This window comes from Oncorhynchus gorbuscha, linkage group LG11 (assembly GCF_021184085.1).
Source record: "Oncorhynchus gorbuscha isolate QuinsamMale2020 ecotype Even-year linkage group LG11, OgorEven_v1.0, whole genome shotgun sequence".
In the NCBI taxonomy this organism is placed as follows: Eukaryota; Metazoa; Chordata; class Actinopteri; order Salmoniformes; family Salmonidae; genus Oncorhynchus; species Oncorhynchus gorbuscha.
The window spans coordinates 77,642,416-77,659,791 of record NC_060183.1 but is presented as its reverse complement, the minus strand read 5'-3'; the positions used below and the strand labels follow the sequence as shown (position 1 = coordinate 77,659,791).

Here is a 17,376-nt window from a genome sequence, read left to right as displayed (position 1 = left end):
TAGTTATGGGTATGATGGATGACATGGTAGTTATGGGTATGATGGGTGTCATGGTAGTTATGGATATGATGGATGACATGGTAGTTATGGATATGATGGATGACATGGTAGTTATGGGTATGATGGATGACATGGTAGTTATGGGTATGATGGATGACATGGTAGTTATGGGTATGATGGATGACATGGTAGTTATGGATATGATGGATGACATGGTAGTTATGGGTATGATGGATGACATGGTAGTTATGGGTATGATGGATGACATGGTAGTTATGGGTATGATGGATGGCATGGTAGTTATGGGTACGATGGATGGCATGGTAGTTATGGGTACGATGGATAGCATGGTAGTTATGGGTATGATGGATGACATGGTAGTTATGGGTACGATGGATGACATGGTAGTTATGGGTACGATGGATTGCATGGTAGTTATGGGTACGATGGATAGCATGGTAGTTATGGGTACGGTGGATGGCATGGTAGTTATGGATGAAATGGTAGTTATGGATACGATGGATGACATGGTAGTTATGGATACGATGGATGACATGGTAGTTATGGGTACGATGGATGACATGGTAGTTATGGGTACGATGGATGACATGGTAGTTATGGGTACGATGGATGACATGGTAGTTATGGGTGCGATGGATGACATGGTAGTTATGGGTACGATGGATGGCATGGTAGTTATGGGTACGATGGATAGCATGGTAGTTATGGGTACGATGGATGGCATGGTAGTTATGGATGACATGGTAGTTATGGATACGATGGATGACATGGTAGTTATGGATACGATGGATGACATGGTAGTTATGGGTACGATGGATGGCATGGTAGTTATGGGTACGATGGATGGCATGGTAGTTATGGGTACGATGGATGACATGGTAGTTATGGGTACGATGGATGACATGGTAGTTATGGGTACGATGGATGACATGGTAGTTATGGGTACGATGGATGACATGGTAGTTATGGGTACGATGGATGACATGGTAGTTATGGGTGAAATGGTAGTTATGGATACGATACGATGGATGACATGGTAGTTATGGATATGATGGATGACATGGTAGTTATGGATATGATGGATGACATGGTAGTTATGGGTGAAATGGTAGTTATGGATACGATACGATGGATGACATGGTAGTTATGGATATGATGGATGACATGGTAGTTATGGATATGATGGATGACATGGTAGTTATGGATATGATGGATGACATGGTAGTTATGGATATGATGGATGACATGGTAGGCTTCAGCAGTAGTGATGGATATTCAAATAATATTTTGAAGATAAATACACAACGGACAGGATGAGAGGACTAGAGTACCAATGGGCAGTAGCGAATTGAAAATAGAATTTGGGTTTCAGTTCAACATATTGTAACGGTTTTGACTTGAGGTTATTATTTATAGGGGTGCCAGGTAGGTTGTGCCTACCAGAGAAAACATTGGTTTCTCCTTTTAGTTTGGGTGGGAATGAGTCCCATCTGGTCCGTCAAGTCTACACCAATACAAAGGACTCATGTAAAAGTCAGGATGGAAATAAACTTTTCATAAACCCTTAAAACATTGGAAAGAACTTCCAAAACAACTATATTCTTTTGTGTGGGTTGTAATTAACAACATCAAGGATTACGCACACATATAATATAACACATTTACATTTAAGTCATTTAGCAGACGCTCTTATCCAGAGCGACTTACAAATTGGTGCATTCACCTTATGACATCCAGTGGAACAGCCACTTTACAATAGTGCATCTAAATCTTTTAAGGGGGGGGGGTGAGAAGGATTACTTTATCCTATCCTAACACAATGACTTCTGGTTCCTCCAGAAATGTCCTGTACCTCGGGCCTAAAAAGAGTCCAGCCCGGTAAAAGGAGTTCAGTGAACTCAAGTGACTTTTGTCACGCAATGTTTGTCCGTTCATTCAGTGTAGCGTAAACCCAGTATTAAACATACCATCAATATAACAATTATTTTACCACAGAACTTTAAAGCGTATCAACTCTTAATTAAGTCCTCAACTACAACTAACTACATAAATCACATTTAACATTACATTTAAGTCATTTAGCAGACGCTCTTATCCAGAGCGACTTACAAATTGGGTATACATCACATCATCACAAACAAATGAAATACCGTATACAAAAAGGTGGTAGTCAGTCGGTCAGTCAGACAATCCAATCCGCCAATGGATCTCCAGCGGAGAAAGGCCACGAAGAACGGAGAGGTGTAGTCCAGGGACGCAAAGAGTGGATCCCATCCTGGGTAAACTCTCTTAGGCTACAAAACACACGTTTAACAGCAACAAAACAAACGGAATAGAGAAGCTTCGGAACTGAGTGTCGAACACATCCTCATGCACGTCTCCATCACAACCCCACTTTTGCGCAGCTGATGCTGGCTATTTAATTGGGAATTCAAGGGAAAGCGCCCTATTGGAAGGAGCTGCACTGAGACGGTTCAGAAAAATTCAGGGCCGTCACAATATGTTCAGAATCTATGGAATGTCACTCCTGAACTCAGGGCAACATGTGCCACGTTTTCATTGATCTGTACATTGAGTTGGGGGCAGGATACTTGTTATTTGGCAATTGGGTAAGTTGTACTGCACGGACTTCTGATTGGTCAAACCCAGGCTATGGTGGGGGGGGGTTATAAATAGCATCCTGTTCCTTTGTTCGGGGGGAAGCTGAGGACGAGGGACTGAACATCTACCTCCCAAGCATAACATATGGATTTGGCCTTCTCAAATAAACCCATTTTTTGCCTCTGATTTGCATTGGAGTTTGTGTTATTGAGAATAGCATACATTTCTAGCAATATGATAGGCTACAGCCTCAGTGATGGATATGATGGGGGGGGTATACAATAATATTCTCCATTTAGATTATTCATGATTCAGAACAGATGAGAGGGTTTTTCAAACTGCTGATATTGCATAGGGGCTCCTGAGTGGTGCAGCGGTCTAAGACACTTTAATTAATTAATTAAACCGTATCACAACCGGCCGTGATTGGGGGTCCCATAGGGCGGCACACAATTGGCCCAGCGTTGTCCGGTTTAGGGTTTGGCCGTGGTGGGCCGTCATTGTAAATAAGTTGTTATTAACTGACATGATTAGTAAATGAGTAAATAAAGGTTAAATAATAGGGGTTTATGGTACTTGATATTTGAGGAGTGTTTTACTATGAAGTTACTATTTAAATATTGAGACACCCTTTTCTTGAGTTGAGGTTGCAATTAATTATGAATTCTTCCTTTGTTACTTTTTAGATCAGAACACATGAATGGATGCACGTTCAGAACAAGAGACTCAAGTTTAACATCCTGCTAACAACATATGAAATTCTCCTAAAAGATAAGGTAAGATTTCTTAGATCTTTGTGAGTTGAAAGATTCTTCTCTCGAAGATAAAAAAAAAAGTAATTAATCAATTAATGATTTACCTGAGCTAAACTGCACACAGAGGACAAAACTGGTATCCATGAGTTCATCTGACTCTGGGTCAGTAGATAAAGGGCCTCATCTGACTGGGTCAGTAGATAAAGGGCCTCATCTGACTCTGGGTCAGTAGATAAAGGGCCTCATCTGACTCTGGGTCAGTAGATAAAGGGCCTCATCTGACTCTGGGTCAGTAGATCAAGTGCTCCTTTGCCAAAATCATGAAGTATCCCTTTTAATGTTTATTTTTATTTTTAACCTTTATTTAACTAGGCTTGTCAGTTAAGAACAAATTCTTATTTTCAATGACGGCCTAGGAACAGTGGGTCAAGGTCCGAACGACAGATTTGTACCTTGTCAGCTCGGGGATTTGAACTTGCAACCTTCCGGTTACTAGTCCAACGCTCTAACCACTAGGCTACCCTGCTGCCCTGTAGTCATTTAGCTTTTGCCCAAGTGATTTACTTTTCAACATTAACATCGAAGACCCAACCCTGGTGTGGCCATCACCATGTGCTAACCCAGTGACCCATTGGCATCACATTGTATAACTGTCACTTTGTGTCCACTATGCAGGGATTCCTGGGGAACGTGCCATGGGCCTTCATCGGCGTGGATGAGGCCCACCGGCTGAAGAACGACGACTCGCTCCTTTATAAGACCATGATGGACTTCAAGTCCAACCACCGGCTGCTCATCACTGGCACGCCGCTGCAGAACTCACTCAAAGAGCTCTGGTCCCTGCTGCACTTCATCATGCCCGAAAAGTAGGTCACCTAGCCGGTGTGTATGTGGCGGGGCGGGGGGGTGTTGACTGTCCTATTTTGATTTAAGTGTGTGTGTGTGTGTTGTGTGTGTGTGAAGACTAGCTGTCCTATATGAGTTAACGGCTGCATATCCGATGGTGCTCGTTTAGTAGAGTTTGATCAAAGCTGAATGTCTGTCTGAAAATATATCACACTGATCACAGTATTCTACATAACAGAACCGTGTATATAATAGCATAGTATAACGTTACTGGAAAACGACAACACAGCATTTTTATTTCATGTGGCCAAAACTCAACTGCAAACTGGACTTAGCAAAATACACTGGTATGCTATGCTACAGTTTTAACACCATCTGCTCTAAAATGAGTTCACTAGCAATCATTCCAAGCAACACTGTAGGCTCCTTCCAAGCAACACTGTAGGCTCCTTCCAAGCAACACTGTAGGCTCCTTCCAAGCAACACTGTAGGCTCCTTCCAAGCAACACTGTAGGCTCCTTCCAAGCAACACTGTAGGCTCCTTCCAAGCAACACTGTAGGCTCCTTCCAAGCAACACTGTAGGCTCCTTCCAAGCAACACTGTAGGCTCTTTCCAAGCAACACTGTAGGCTCTTTCCAAGCAACACTGTAGGCTCTTTCCAAGCAACACTGTAGGCTCTTTCCAACCAACACTGTAGGCTCTTTCCAAGCAACACTGTAGGCTCTTTCCAAGCAACACTGTAGGCTCTTTCCAAGCAACACTGTAGGCTCTTTCCAAGCAACACTGTAGGCTCTTTCCAAGCAACACTGTAGGCTCCTTCCAAGCAACACTGTAGGCTCTTTCCAAGCAACACTGTAGGCTCTTTCCAAGCAACACTGTAGGCTCCTTCCAAGCAACACTGTAGGCTCCTTCCAAGCAACACTGTCCAGCGCCCTGGAGCAATTGGGATTAAGTGCCTTACACTTACGGTCACATCGACAGATTTGGCACCTTTTGGGCTCTGTGATTCGAACCAGTGACCTTTTCGGTTACTGGCCCAACCCTCTGTGTAAAGACTAACTGTTCTATATAAGTTAATTGTGTGTATCAGAGAACTGTGTCCTCTATAATATTATGGGGTGACTTGGAATCAAGGTACCAAGCTGGTTGAAATATGTTCTGTTTCATTGTCCTTGTTCTGGAGCTTTTGGTCCTCAGTATTGCTGATATCTGGCCTTCTGCCCATGTCTGTGTGTGTGTCTGTTTTCAGGTTCCACTCGTGGGAGATATTTGAGGAGGAACATGGGAAGGGTAGGGACTCTGGCTACACCAGTCTACACAAGGAGCTGGAGCCCTTCCTGCTGCGTAGAGTCAAGAAGGATGTGGAGAAGTCTCTTCCTGCTAAAGTGGAGCAGATCCTCAGAGTGGAGATGAGCGCCATTCAGAAACAGTACTACAAGTAAGAGCAGACAAATACTACTCATTCAGAAACAGTACTACAAGTAAGAACAGATAAATACTACTATTTCAGAAACCGTACTATAAGTCAGAACAGATACTACTAGGGTTGTGCACAGTTAAGCAAATATCTGAATATATTCGTTAACTTGAGTGGGTAAAATTGAGAATCAAAATGTAGGCCTATTTTAACACAAAAAAAGCTGTAACTTAAATTAATACTTATTCAGAAATGGTACTACAAGTAAGAACAGATGGATATTAGATTTTGTGATTTGAACAAATTGGGCAAATATATATTTTTTGCGATTACGATATATAATTTTTGGGAGAGATGCTAGAGCTGGGCATGTGGACCAAATTACATACTGTGACTAATGGAACTATTTTGTTCGATGACAACATACATTTTACTTTACACTAGACCATATTTTTTCTTCTGTATAAAATAACATAATTTGGATGGTAGACTGATTTTTTAAAAACAATTTCATCTAACATATCCAGGAAGTATGATTTGATATTTTTTAAGTGCAACTTGTCAAAATGGGATCCAGAATGATCCGATTTTATTTGTCTCTTGAGAGAATTTCCAGACATCTTTGTGCACATTGTCCTACAGGCTATATTATTCACCACATGAGGAAGTGGGAACTCAATACACTTAGCTGGATTGCTAACTCTAAATGTGATATTGTTGCTAGATAGCCATGTAGGCTAATTGATGAATCTATTAGTAAATGTAGGCTAATGTCCTACACTAGGGCTAGGGTTCTTGATGTAGGCCTGTTCACTGCAAATGGAGCGCTGCGCTCCCTGGGCACACCTACTCCGGTTGTAAAGTTGTCATGAACTCAATATTTAAATGTGAAAACAAGCCGTGACTCTCCTCTGTAACTACAACAGTAGCGTCTTTGAAAACTGTATTTTTCCCCGTAATTTTTGGGAATGGTCATATGCTTCTGATTTGCCTCTCCCTACTCCGTGCGCACAGTGGAAGTCGGTTGCCTATAGCGAAACGGGGGGACAGGCGGACACTTTCATAGCAGGAATCAACATGATGTACAGGCTATTACTGTTGACCAAATAATGGTTCTAGAACAATCTACAGGAAAGTTGTGTAGAAAAACCACAAAGTTATCGCCGTAAGCAAAATGCTTGGGTAAGAGGAAGGCGACGTCGCTGCTGTCTGTCATTTTTGGTTTATCGTTCCACTAGATAATACTCATTCTGAACAGAACTACAAGTAACATCATAACTCAACTCTGCATCATTGCCCTCTGCCATATCCTGCAATGCAAATTACCAGAAGCATGAAACCAATAGAAATTAACATGGGAACAGACGAGGTCAATGTTTATGCACATCAAGGACATCTCCAGATATTCAGTTCCACAGCTGAGACCCAGTTGGCCTCATTTAACACAATATATTGATCAATTACATCAAAGGAATCTCTGGTATAACATTTTAGGAAGATTTGAACACTTAGATCCACCTCTGGAGGTGGTCCTGTACTGGTGCTGTCGTCTCCGAGTGCTGCAGTTTCAGCCCAGAGGCTCTCAGCAGCTTTCTGGCTGTGCAGTCGGAGGTGTTTTAGTCATTGGTGTTGTAGAGCAGTCTACCTGCCTCCCCAGCCCTCCTTCTATACTGGCAACTCTCAGTTATCAACCAGTGCAGCTTGGCTGGGGGGTGGACAACACACCCCCTTTTAGTTCCACTGGGACTTTGGGGGCTTCATCAGGAGTGTGCAATGTTCCAAAAGATATCAAAGATGTACTTCACCTTTTATTTAAATAAACCAGTCAGCCACTTCACCTCAATATACTTGTAAACAGTTATATGGCTCCATAACATAGAGTGGCTGTTTCCCGGATAGAAATGAAGCCTTATCTTGGACTAATTTGCACTTTTAAACTGGACAGAGGAAAATTGAACTTCTCAAACATAGTATAAAATAGTCTAGGTATTTAAGTGCGGGTATAAACTAAACCTAGGATGTAGGTGTAACTTCAGGTTTCCTGTTTATCCTGACTGAGTTGGAAGTTCATTTGGAGTGCTCCTTTTCCAAACGAGTTAATCCAGAAATGAATACAAATTGCATTACAAATACAAAAATGCATTACAAATACAAAAATGCATTACAAATGGTAGTAATCACGCTGTATTGGGGTATTTAAAAAAAAAAAATGTGACTACTAAGCCTGTGTTGGGTCAAACAGGTGGATTTTGACGAGGAACTACAAGGCCCTGAGTAAAGGTACCAAAGGTAGCACGTCTGGCTTCCTTAACATCATGATGGAGCTGAAGAAGTGCTGCAACCACTGCTATCTCATCAAGCCCCCGGAAGACAGCGAGTTCTACAACAAACAGGAGGCCTTACAGGTGAGTGGGGTGGAAGTAAATGTACATGCAAACTTTAACTTTTTTACTCACTCAATTGTCAAACCTTGGCATTAAGGCATTCTGGGGGGGTGGGGGGTGAGAGCACGTCCACTGACTTGAAGCCTAAATTTAGTTTTTCATCTCAGTCTTGGGTTTTGAAAAATTATATTTTGCTCGCATATTCATTACTTACCAACAACTGCTGGACATTCCAATAACACTACGTCACGTTTTCCTAACAACACTAGCCACGCAGGGAGCAGGCCAGCCCTGCAAGTGTGTGTGTTTGAGGGGGGGGGTTGCCTAGCAGCACGTGCCTCCTGAGGGTGTTGACATCTGCATTATGCGATTTAAAAAATATATATATATTTTTTTTAATCTGTTCAGGCTGAACAGCTAGCACGACAGCTCAAATGGCTTTGAAAAAATATGATTTCAGCTAATAGGGACAAAAATCTAACAAAATATCTACATTCGCTAATCATAAACTATTTTCATATTATAGAAATGTAGGCACATTTGTGGACTATTTTTTTTTACATTGCCTTAAATAGTGAGAGCTGTGTAAACATCAACCCTAAAAAAAATGCTGAATGTGTGTGTTTCAGCCACAAGCCACTCATCAGCGTTAGTTGACATGTTTTGGCTGTTACACTGGTGCTAATCTTGGTTACACCACTCTTTTATAAGTTTGCTCACGAAATGTGGTAAAGTTAGAGGCCTATGTTTAGTTTCTGTTGTCCTCTTTAATAAGAAGGTGATGCTGGGTTTTGTCCAATGTCCATATATCAGGATATTTATTATTAACATTGCATTCTTTCCAGAGTTCGCATTGACGCACACTAATCTCTGCCCCTCGCCCTTTCCCCCTCGCCCTTTCCCCCTCGCCCTTTCCCCCTCGCCTTTTCCCCCTGCCCCTTTCCCCCTGCCCCTTTCCCCCTGCCCCTTTCCCCCTGCCCCTTTCCCCTGCCCCTTTCCCCCTGCCCCTTTCCCCCTGCCCCTTTCCCCCTGCCCCTTTCCCCCTGCCCCTTTCCCCCTGCCCCTTTCCCCCTGCCCCTTTCCCCCTCTCCCCCTGCCCCTTTCCCCCTTTCCCCCTGCCCCTTTCCCCTCTCCCCCTGCCCCTTTCGCCCTCTCCCCCTGCCCCTCGCCCTCTCCCCCTGCCCCTTTCCCTCGCCCCCTGCCCCCTTTCCCTCGCCCTCTCCCCCTGCAGCACCTAATCCGGAGCAGTGGGAAGCTGGTGCTGCTGGACAAGCTGCTGCTGCGTCTGCGGGAGCGTGGCCACCGTGTGCTCATCTTCTCCCAGATGGTCCGGATGCTGGACATCCTGGCCGAGTACCTGAAGAGCCGCCAGTTCCTCTTCCAGGTCAGTAGCTCTCTGGCTCCTTATGTACAGATCTAGGATCAGCTTCTCCTTTCCTAATCCTAAACTTAACCCATTAGCGAGAGAAATTCTAAACTGACCCAAGATCAGTGTTTAAGGGCGACTTCACCACATTCCTATCCCCTTCCCATATACTGGTGTATCGTAGATCTCCAGGAAGAAGTTTGGGCAGCCCTGCTTTAAGGAATTTGTAGGTTGAATACTCCCTAAAGAAGTCATTTGCATTTTTTTTTTAGCAAATCTTGTATTGGCTTAAGGCTCAATGGCTTACTGAAAATGGTAAATAAGGTGCTTTCCTAGTCAGGATTCAGCTCAGTGGTTATCTAAGCAAAGTACCTAGAAGGTCCTAAAGTTACCATACTTAAACTCCTAAAGATAAGCAAAATACAAAAACATTTAAACGTTGAACAACATTGAGAGTTTGCTGGGACAAGGACTAAAATGTGTCTTATCTTTGTAGAGATTGGACGGCTCCATCAAGGGAGAGATGAGGAAACAGGCGCTGGACCATTTCAACGCTGAGGGCTCTGAGGTAAGTGTGGAATGAATGCACAATAATATCTACTACTACGCTAACAGCCAGGGTTGGGGACAAATCAGATTACTTCCTGAATCGACTGAGTTGAAAACCCCCAACCCTGCTAATTTTACTCAAGTTTTTCTCAATATTTCACTGATGTGGTGAATATATAATAATATATAATAATATATGCCATTTAGCAGACGCTTTTATCCAAAGCGACTTACAGTCATGTGTGCATACATTCTACGTATGGGTGGTCCCGGGGATCGAACCCACTACCCTGGCGTTACAAGCGCCATGCTCTACCAACTGAGCTACAGAAGGAAATCTACTGTAATGAACCATCTTACACCACACGTTATTACATCTCACTTCCTCCCGTCCAGGATTTCTGCTTCTTGTTGTCAACGCGGGCGGGCGGTCTGGGCATCAACCTGGCGTCGGCCGACACGGTGGTCATCTTTGACTCTGACTGGAACCCACAGAATGACCTGCAGGCCCAGGCCAGAGCCCACAGGATTGGCCAGAAGAGACAGGTATGCAACCAATTACTTTGTGAAGTTGACTTGCGGTCAAGTTCAACGTCAAGTTTTGTTACCCAATGACAAAGCAGTTAAGAAACCAAAATAGCGTTGATTAATACAGGTTTTAGAGCTATGTGCTATTGGTCATTGGTCTCTCTTACCATCTATCTGTATAGTAATGTGTAGTGTAGAGGTCTGCATGGAGGGCTGTCTGTATTCGAGGTCGACCGATTATGATTTTAACACCGATACCGATTTATTGGAGGATTTTTTTAAAAAGCTGATACCGATTAAATTGGCTGATATAAAAAATATATATATATATTTTTTTTAAAGGTGTGTGTGTAATAATGACAATTACACCAATACTGAATGAACACTTATTTTAACTTAAACTAAATTGATTTTGTTTACGTATTATATTAAGTTCCTTGCTCAGAACAAATGAAAGCTGGTGGTTCAATATTCCCAGTTCTTCAATATTCCCACTTAAGAAGTTTTTTAGGTTGTAGTTATAGGAATTACAGGACTATTTCTCTATACCGTTTGTATTTCATATACCTTTGGATGTTCTTATAGGCATTAGTATTGCCAGCCTAATCTCGGGAGTTGATGGGCTTGAAGTCAAACAGCTCTGTGCTTCAAGCATTGCGAAGAGCTGCTGGCAAACGCAGCAAAGTTTGAATGAATGCTTTACGAGTCTGCTGCTGTCTACCACTGCTGTCAGACTGCTCTATCAAATCATAGACTTAATTATAATATAATAAACACACAGAAATACAAGCCTTGTCATTAATATGGTCAAATCCAGAAACGATCATTTCGAAAACAAAACATTTAATTCATTCAGTGAAATATGGAACCGTTCCATATGTTATCGAACAGGTGGCAACCCTACATCGTAAATATTGCTGTTACATTGCACAACCTTCAATGTTATGTCATAATTATGTAAAATTCTTTCAAATGAATTCCGGTCCTTGTTAGGAAGAAATGGTCTTCACACAGTTCGCAACGAGCCAGGCGGCCCAAACCGCTGCATATACCCTGACTCTGCTTGCACTGAACGCAAGAGAAGTGACACAATTTCCCTAGTTAATATTGCCTGCTAAATGCAATTATTTTAACTATATTTAAAAAATCTACTTATGTAATTGATTTAAAGAAAGGCATAGATGTTTATTGTTAGGTACATTGGTGCACCGATTGTGCTTTTTGTCCTCTAATGCGCCTTTGGCGAAGTAGGCTGTGATTTAATGATAAATTAACAGGCAGTGCATTGATTATTTTCAATGCAGGACAAGCTATTTAACCTAGTAATATCATCAATCATGTGTAATTTGATGTTTTTTTTAACAAGATAAGTTTAATGCTAGCTAGCTAACTTACCTTGGCTCCTTGCTGCACTCGCGTAACAGGTGGTCAACCTGCTGCGCAGTTTCCTCGTGGATTGCAATGTAATTGGCCATAATCGGCGTCAAAAAAATGAAGATAACTTGAAATCGGCCCTGCCGATTAATCGGTCGACATGTAGTGTATATTGATGTATACAGTATACAGGGCTCATCTGTAAAAGAGACCTTGGTCTCAGCATGACTCACTGTGAAAATAAAATAATTATAATAGAAAACAGGCTGTTGTTTGCACAACACGCATTGTCAAGTTCTATTCTATTGGGCACTAGCCCAAAATACATGGTCATATGAGTCCATGTTGTATTGAATAGTTTTGGAAAGCTATTGCTGTCAATCTCCTGATTTTGTCATTCACCCTATATCCTAAACAAACATGCTTTCCCAGTCTATAATAAAGCGTTACGTAGTTGTGGACATCAACATGAAACATGTATGTCTCCCAGGTGAACATCTACCGCCTGGTGACTAAGAGCTCGGTGGAGGAGGAGATCATTGAGCGAGCCAAGAAGAAGATGGTGCTGGACCATCTAGTCATCCAGAGGATGGACACCACGGGCAAGACAGTCCTCCACACCGGCACCGCCCCCTCCAGGTACACAAATACACACTGAAAACACACTCACATCTCTAGGTGCTTACACATAGGCAAGAGCCTACAAACTCACGTGAGAACACATGCAAGAGCCCACAAACTCACGTGAGAACACATGCAAGCGCACTTACTCTTTACACATTTTAGTTATTTAGCTGACTCTTTAATCGAGAGCGACTTACAGGAGCAATTGGGGTTAAGTGCCTTGCTCAAGGGAATGTCAACAGAAATTTCACATAGTCTGCTTGGGGATTCAGACCGGCGACCTTTCGGTTACTGGCCCAACGCTCTTAACCACTAGGCTACATGCTGCTTTATACGCACATAGCCAGTTACACCTTACACTCTCAACTACATCAACAAAACGCATACTTCCTCAGTGTGCTTAGTCTCTTACAAACACACACCCTATAGCTACCCTCTAGATGCTTACTCACAAACACACACCCTATAGCTACCCTCTAGTTGCTTACTCACAAACACACACCCTATAGCTACCCTCTAGTTGCTTACTCACAAACACACACCCTATAGCTACCCTCTAGATGCTTACTCACAAACACACACCCTATAGCTACCCTCTAGTTGCTTACTCACAAACACACACCCTATAGCTACCCTCTAGATGCTTACTCACAAACACACACCCTATAGCTGCCCTCTAGATGCTTACTCACAAACACACACCCTATAGCTACCCTCTAGATGCTTACTCACAAACACACACCCTATAGCTACCCTCTAGATGCTTACTCACAAACACACACCCTATAGCTGCCCTTTAAAAAAAACATTTATTTGACCTTTTATCTAACTAGGCAAATCGGTTAAGAACAAATTCTTATTTTCAATGACGGCCTAGGAACAGTGGGTTAGCTGCCTGTTCAGGGGCAGAATGACAGATTTGTACCTTGTCAGCTCAGGGATATGAACTTGCAACCTTTCGGTTACTAGTCCAACGCTCTAACCACTGCCCTATAGCTACCCTCTAGAGGCTTACTCACAAATACACACACCATCCTTCTGAGGTGTTCACAGTCATGCACACACCCCTGCAAGGTTTTTTGTGTTCTCATTTGGAACTTCCATCACTTGCAGTGCCACTCCGTTCAACAAGGAGGAGCTGTCGGCCATTTTGAAGTTTGGTGCCGAGGAGCTGTTCAAGGAGCAGGAGGGGGAGGAGCAGGAGCCTCAGGTTTGTCACTCACCTCATCACTATCACGATACTATGTTATACACATTTGTGACAAAAAAGGACACAAAGCAGACTAAACTTTAAAAACCTGCCTAATTTAAAATAGATATATAATGGGGGAGGGGTAAACAAATGTGACTGGATGGAAAAATAAGGCTGTTTTCAACAAGATATGAACTCTGCTTCATGTTTTGTTTACTTGCCATGATACTGATATCCTGACAACCCTAATCCTTATCATTGTAGGTCCAAACTGTGGTACTTTGCAGTTCCTATTAATTATCTCATGTTGCATTTGTTCTGATGTAGACCTATATTGTCCCTGTGTGTCTGTTGGTTGACAAATTCAGATTCCCCTCTGTGGATCGATGAAGTTAATACGTTTTTTGTAAACTGACTTTTCGGGTTTCACTTTGGCAGGATATGGACATCGACGATATCCTGAAGAGAGCCGAGACCAGAGAGAATGACCCCGGCCCCTCCACTGTTGGAGAGGAGCTACTCTCACAGTTTAAGGTATATATCAAGTTCATTGCAAGTAAAGGCTAATGGAAAGAAACGCACTAGAAAGAATGAAAATAAGTACAATAGTGTTTTTAATTTAAATTTTTTATTATGTAAACGTAAAGGGCAACATTTCTGGACACCGATTAAGTTTAGTCCTGGACCAAAAAATATTTATGAATATTCTCCATTTACCATGCTATTTCTAGTCCAGGACTAGGTTAAATCGGTGTCCGGGAAACGGGCCCTAATAAGAGTAAAACAAATAAAATAATGAGTCAATCCGCTGAGCCTCTGTGACCTCTCGACCTAACTCTGACCCCTCCCTGACAGGTGGCCAACTTCTCCATGATGGAGGAGGAAGAGATCGTCATGGATTCTGAGCGCCACCATCGGGGCTGGGATGACATCATCCCCGAGGAGCAGCGGCGGCGGCGGATGGAGGAGGAGGAGAGGCAGAAAGAGCTGGAGGAGATCTACCTGCTGCCCCGCATGAGGAACTGTGCCAAACAGGTTAGCTAGGGGGCACTCCCTCCTCTCACACACACACAGCAGTACTCTCCAATGCAGAGTTTGGGTTTATCAATGAATCATAACAGGAATGCCAGATTTTTTCTAAATGCTTCTGTCTTAGAATTTTAATAGACTGGTAGCTTTCTTTGTCTTCCGAACTAATATGTTGTGCCGAACAGTTCCGTCCCTGTCAGTGGATGATGTGCAGTGGGTTCCATTGAAACCCTCGGAGAACATGGTTCTTATTCTAATAATACATTGTTGTTTGATATATGGTTCCAGGTCAACTTTAACGGCAGTGAGAGCCGGCGTAGTAGAAACAGACGGTATTCCGGCTCCGACAGCGACTCCGTCTCGGATCGCAAGAGGCCCAAGAAACGAGGACGGCCTCGGACCATTCCACGAGAAAACATCAAGGGCTTCAGCGATGCTGAGATACGAAGGTAATCACTACACATGAGATGCATCCCAAATGGCACCCGATTCCCTTAATAGCACTATAGGGATTTGGGGAACAATTTGGGATACACGTGATGTTGTTAAATGTCTTCTATCCTGTGGGAATAAGTCTCTGAAAAGTCCCCCCCCCCCCCACAATACCTTTTGGGGATGTAGAAAATGCACTCACTTCCATTACCTCGACTTCGCCTCACAACTTTGTCTTTTCCTCCATAGATTTATCAAGAGCTACAAAAAGTTTGGTGGACCACTTGAAAGGTAACTGCAGGCAAAAACTACAAAATGTGGTTTCAGTTATTTGACAACTTTTGTCAACATGCTATTTGACCAACCAAATAATCAACCTCTTTTTCAGACTGGATGCTATTGCCCGTGATGCCGAACTAGTGGACAAGTCTGAACATGACCTGAAGCGTCTGGCGGAGACGGTTCACAACGGCTGTCTGAAGACTCTCAGGGAGAACCCCTGTGGACCAGAGAAGACGTCAGGTACTTCAGTGTTTGACTTGTACTGAAATAGGTGCCGATACTAATTTTGGGTGCCATTACTGTTTTATATTTAGATGCAGCCGCTCCACAATACATTTGAGCTAATATTCTATAAAAGGAACAGGGGCTCAAACAGTTTAGAATTTGAGGTGCTGGTACTCAGCTCCGGTTAGCACCTGCCCAAGTCGAACACTGGGTCTGGTCTTTTGACTGTCTCTATCCATCCTTCCATCCCAATATATTCATCTCTCTTTCCAGTCCATCTCTCTCCTGCTAATCCAAACAATGTCAAAATCCACTGTTAAGTTGCTCAATAAGTGGCGGTCACTGGTTTTAAACCTCTCTGCCTCACCACCAGGAGGCAGAAGAGGGAAAGTGAAAGGCCCTACGTTCAGGATCTCGGGCGTCCAGGTGAACGCCAAGCTGGTGATCTCCCACGAGGAGGAGCTGGCGCCACTCCACAAAGCCATTCCTGCCGACCCCGATGAGAGGAAGAGGTCTGTCTACATTCGGTCTCATACCTCAAACTTGGGTTACGTCCCAAATGTCTCCCTTATTCCCTATTTAGTGCACTACTTTTGACCAGGGTCCATTTGGAACAAAGCCATGCTGCTTTTACTCAATTCCTTCATCACACAACAGTTAATTGTTTCAGGTTTTACACTCGCATAGCAGCCAATACAAACGGAAATCCCTTGGCATAACAAATAGCATAGGCCCATCTAAATCCACACCATGCATAACAAATAGCATAGGCCCATCTAAATCCACACCATGCATAACAAATAGCATAGGCCCATCTAAATCCACACCATGCATAACAAATAGCATAGGCCCATCTAAATCCACACCATGCATAACAAATAGCATAGGCCCATCTAAATCCACACCATGCATAACAAATAGCATAGGCCCATCTAAATCCACACCATGCATAACAAATAGCATAGGCCCATCTAAATCCACACCATGCATAACAAATAGCATAGGCCCATCTAAATCCACACCATGCATAACAAATAGCATAGGCCCACCTAAATCCACACCATGCATAACAAATAGCATAGGCCCATCTAAATCCACACCATGTATTAAATAGCATAGGCCCATCTAAATCCACACCATGTAATAAAATAGCATAGGCCCATCTAAATCCACACCGTGCATTAAATAGCATAGGCCCATCTAAATCCACACCGTGTATTAAATAGCATAGCCCCATCTAAATCCACACCGTGTATTAAATAGCATAGGCCCATCTAAATCCACACCGTGCATTAAATAGCATAGGCCCATCTAAATCCACACCGTGTATTAAATAGCATAGCCCCATCTAAATCCACACCATGTAATAAAATAGCATAGGCCCATCTAAATCCACACCGTGCATTAAATAGCATAGGCCCATCTAAATCCACACCATGTAATAAATAGCATAGGCCCATCTAAATCCACACCGTGCATTAAATAGCATAGGCCCATCTAAATCCACACCGTGTATTAAATAGCATAGGCCCATCTAAATCCACACCGTGTATAACAAATGGCATTGGCCCATCTAAATCCACACCGTGTATTAAATAGCATAGGCCCATCTAAATCCACACCGTGCATTAAATAGCATAGGCCCATCTAAATCCACACCATGCATAGGCCCATCTAAATCCACACCATGCATAGGCCCATCTAAATATACACACCATGCATAGGCCCATCTAAATCCACACCATGCACA

The 17,376-nt window shown here is 42.9% G+C and overlaps 1 protein-coding gene and 1 non-coding gene across 2 annotated transcripts in view; both read left to right on the top strand.

The window, feature by feature from the left end:
• The window catches only part of chd1 (chromodomain helicase DNA binding protein 1), a 40,247-nt gene that overhangs the window by 13,186 nt on the left and 9,685 nt on the right, over positions 1-17,376 (top strand). The window contains exons 13-27 of the mRNA XM_046290579.1: positions 3,309-3,398; positions 4,053-4,243; positions 5,474-5,662; positions 7,884-8,046; positions 9,257-9,409; positions 9,888-9,959; positions 10,337-10,486; positions 12,333-12,481; positions 13,580-13,676; positions 14,097-14,192; positions 14,514-14,693; positions 14,976-15,136; positions 15,369-15,410; positions 15,508-15,641; positions 16,000-16,138. Coding sequence (XP_046146535.1) covers positions 3,309-3,398; positions 4,053-4,243; positions 5,474-5,662; positions 7,884-8,046; positions 9,257-9,409; positions 9,888-9,959; positions 10,337-10,486; positions 12,333-12,481; positions 13,580-13,676; positions 14,097-14,192; positions 14,514-14,693; positions 14,976-15,136; positions 15,369-15,410; positions 15,508-15,641; positions 16,000-16,138 — 2,006 coding nt within the window. The remainder of the gene's footprint in view (positions 1-3,308; positions 3,399-4,052; positions 4,244-5,473; positions 5,663-7,883; positions 8,047-9,256; positions 9,410-9,887; positions 9,960-10,336; positions 10,487-12,332; positions 12,482-13,579; positions 13,677-14,096; positions 14,193-14,513; positions 14,694-14,975; positions 15,137-15,368; positions 15,411-15,507; positions 15,642-15,999; positions 16,139-17,376) is intronic.
• On the top strand, positions 7,143-7,362 carry LOC123989650. The gene has a single exon (XR_006830605.1). It is a non-coding gene; the product is annotated as a small nucleolar RNA SNORA53 (small nucleolar RNA).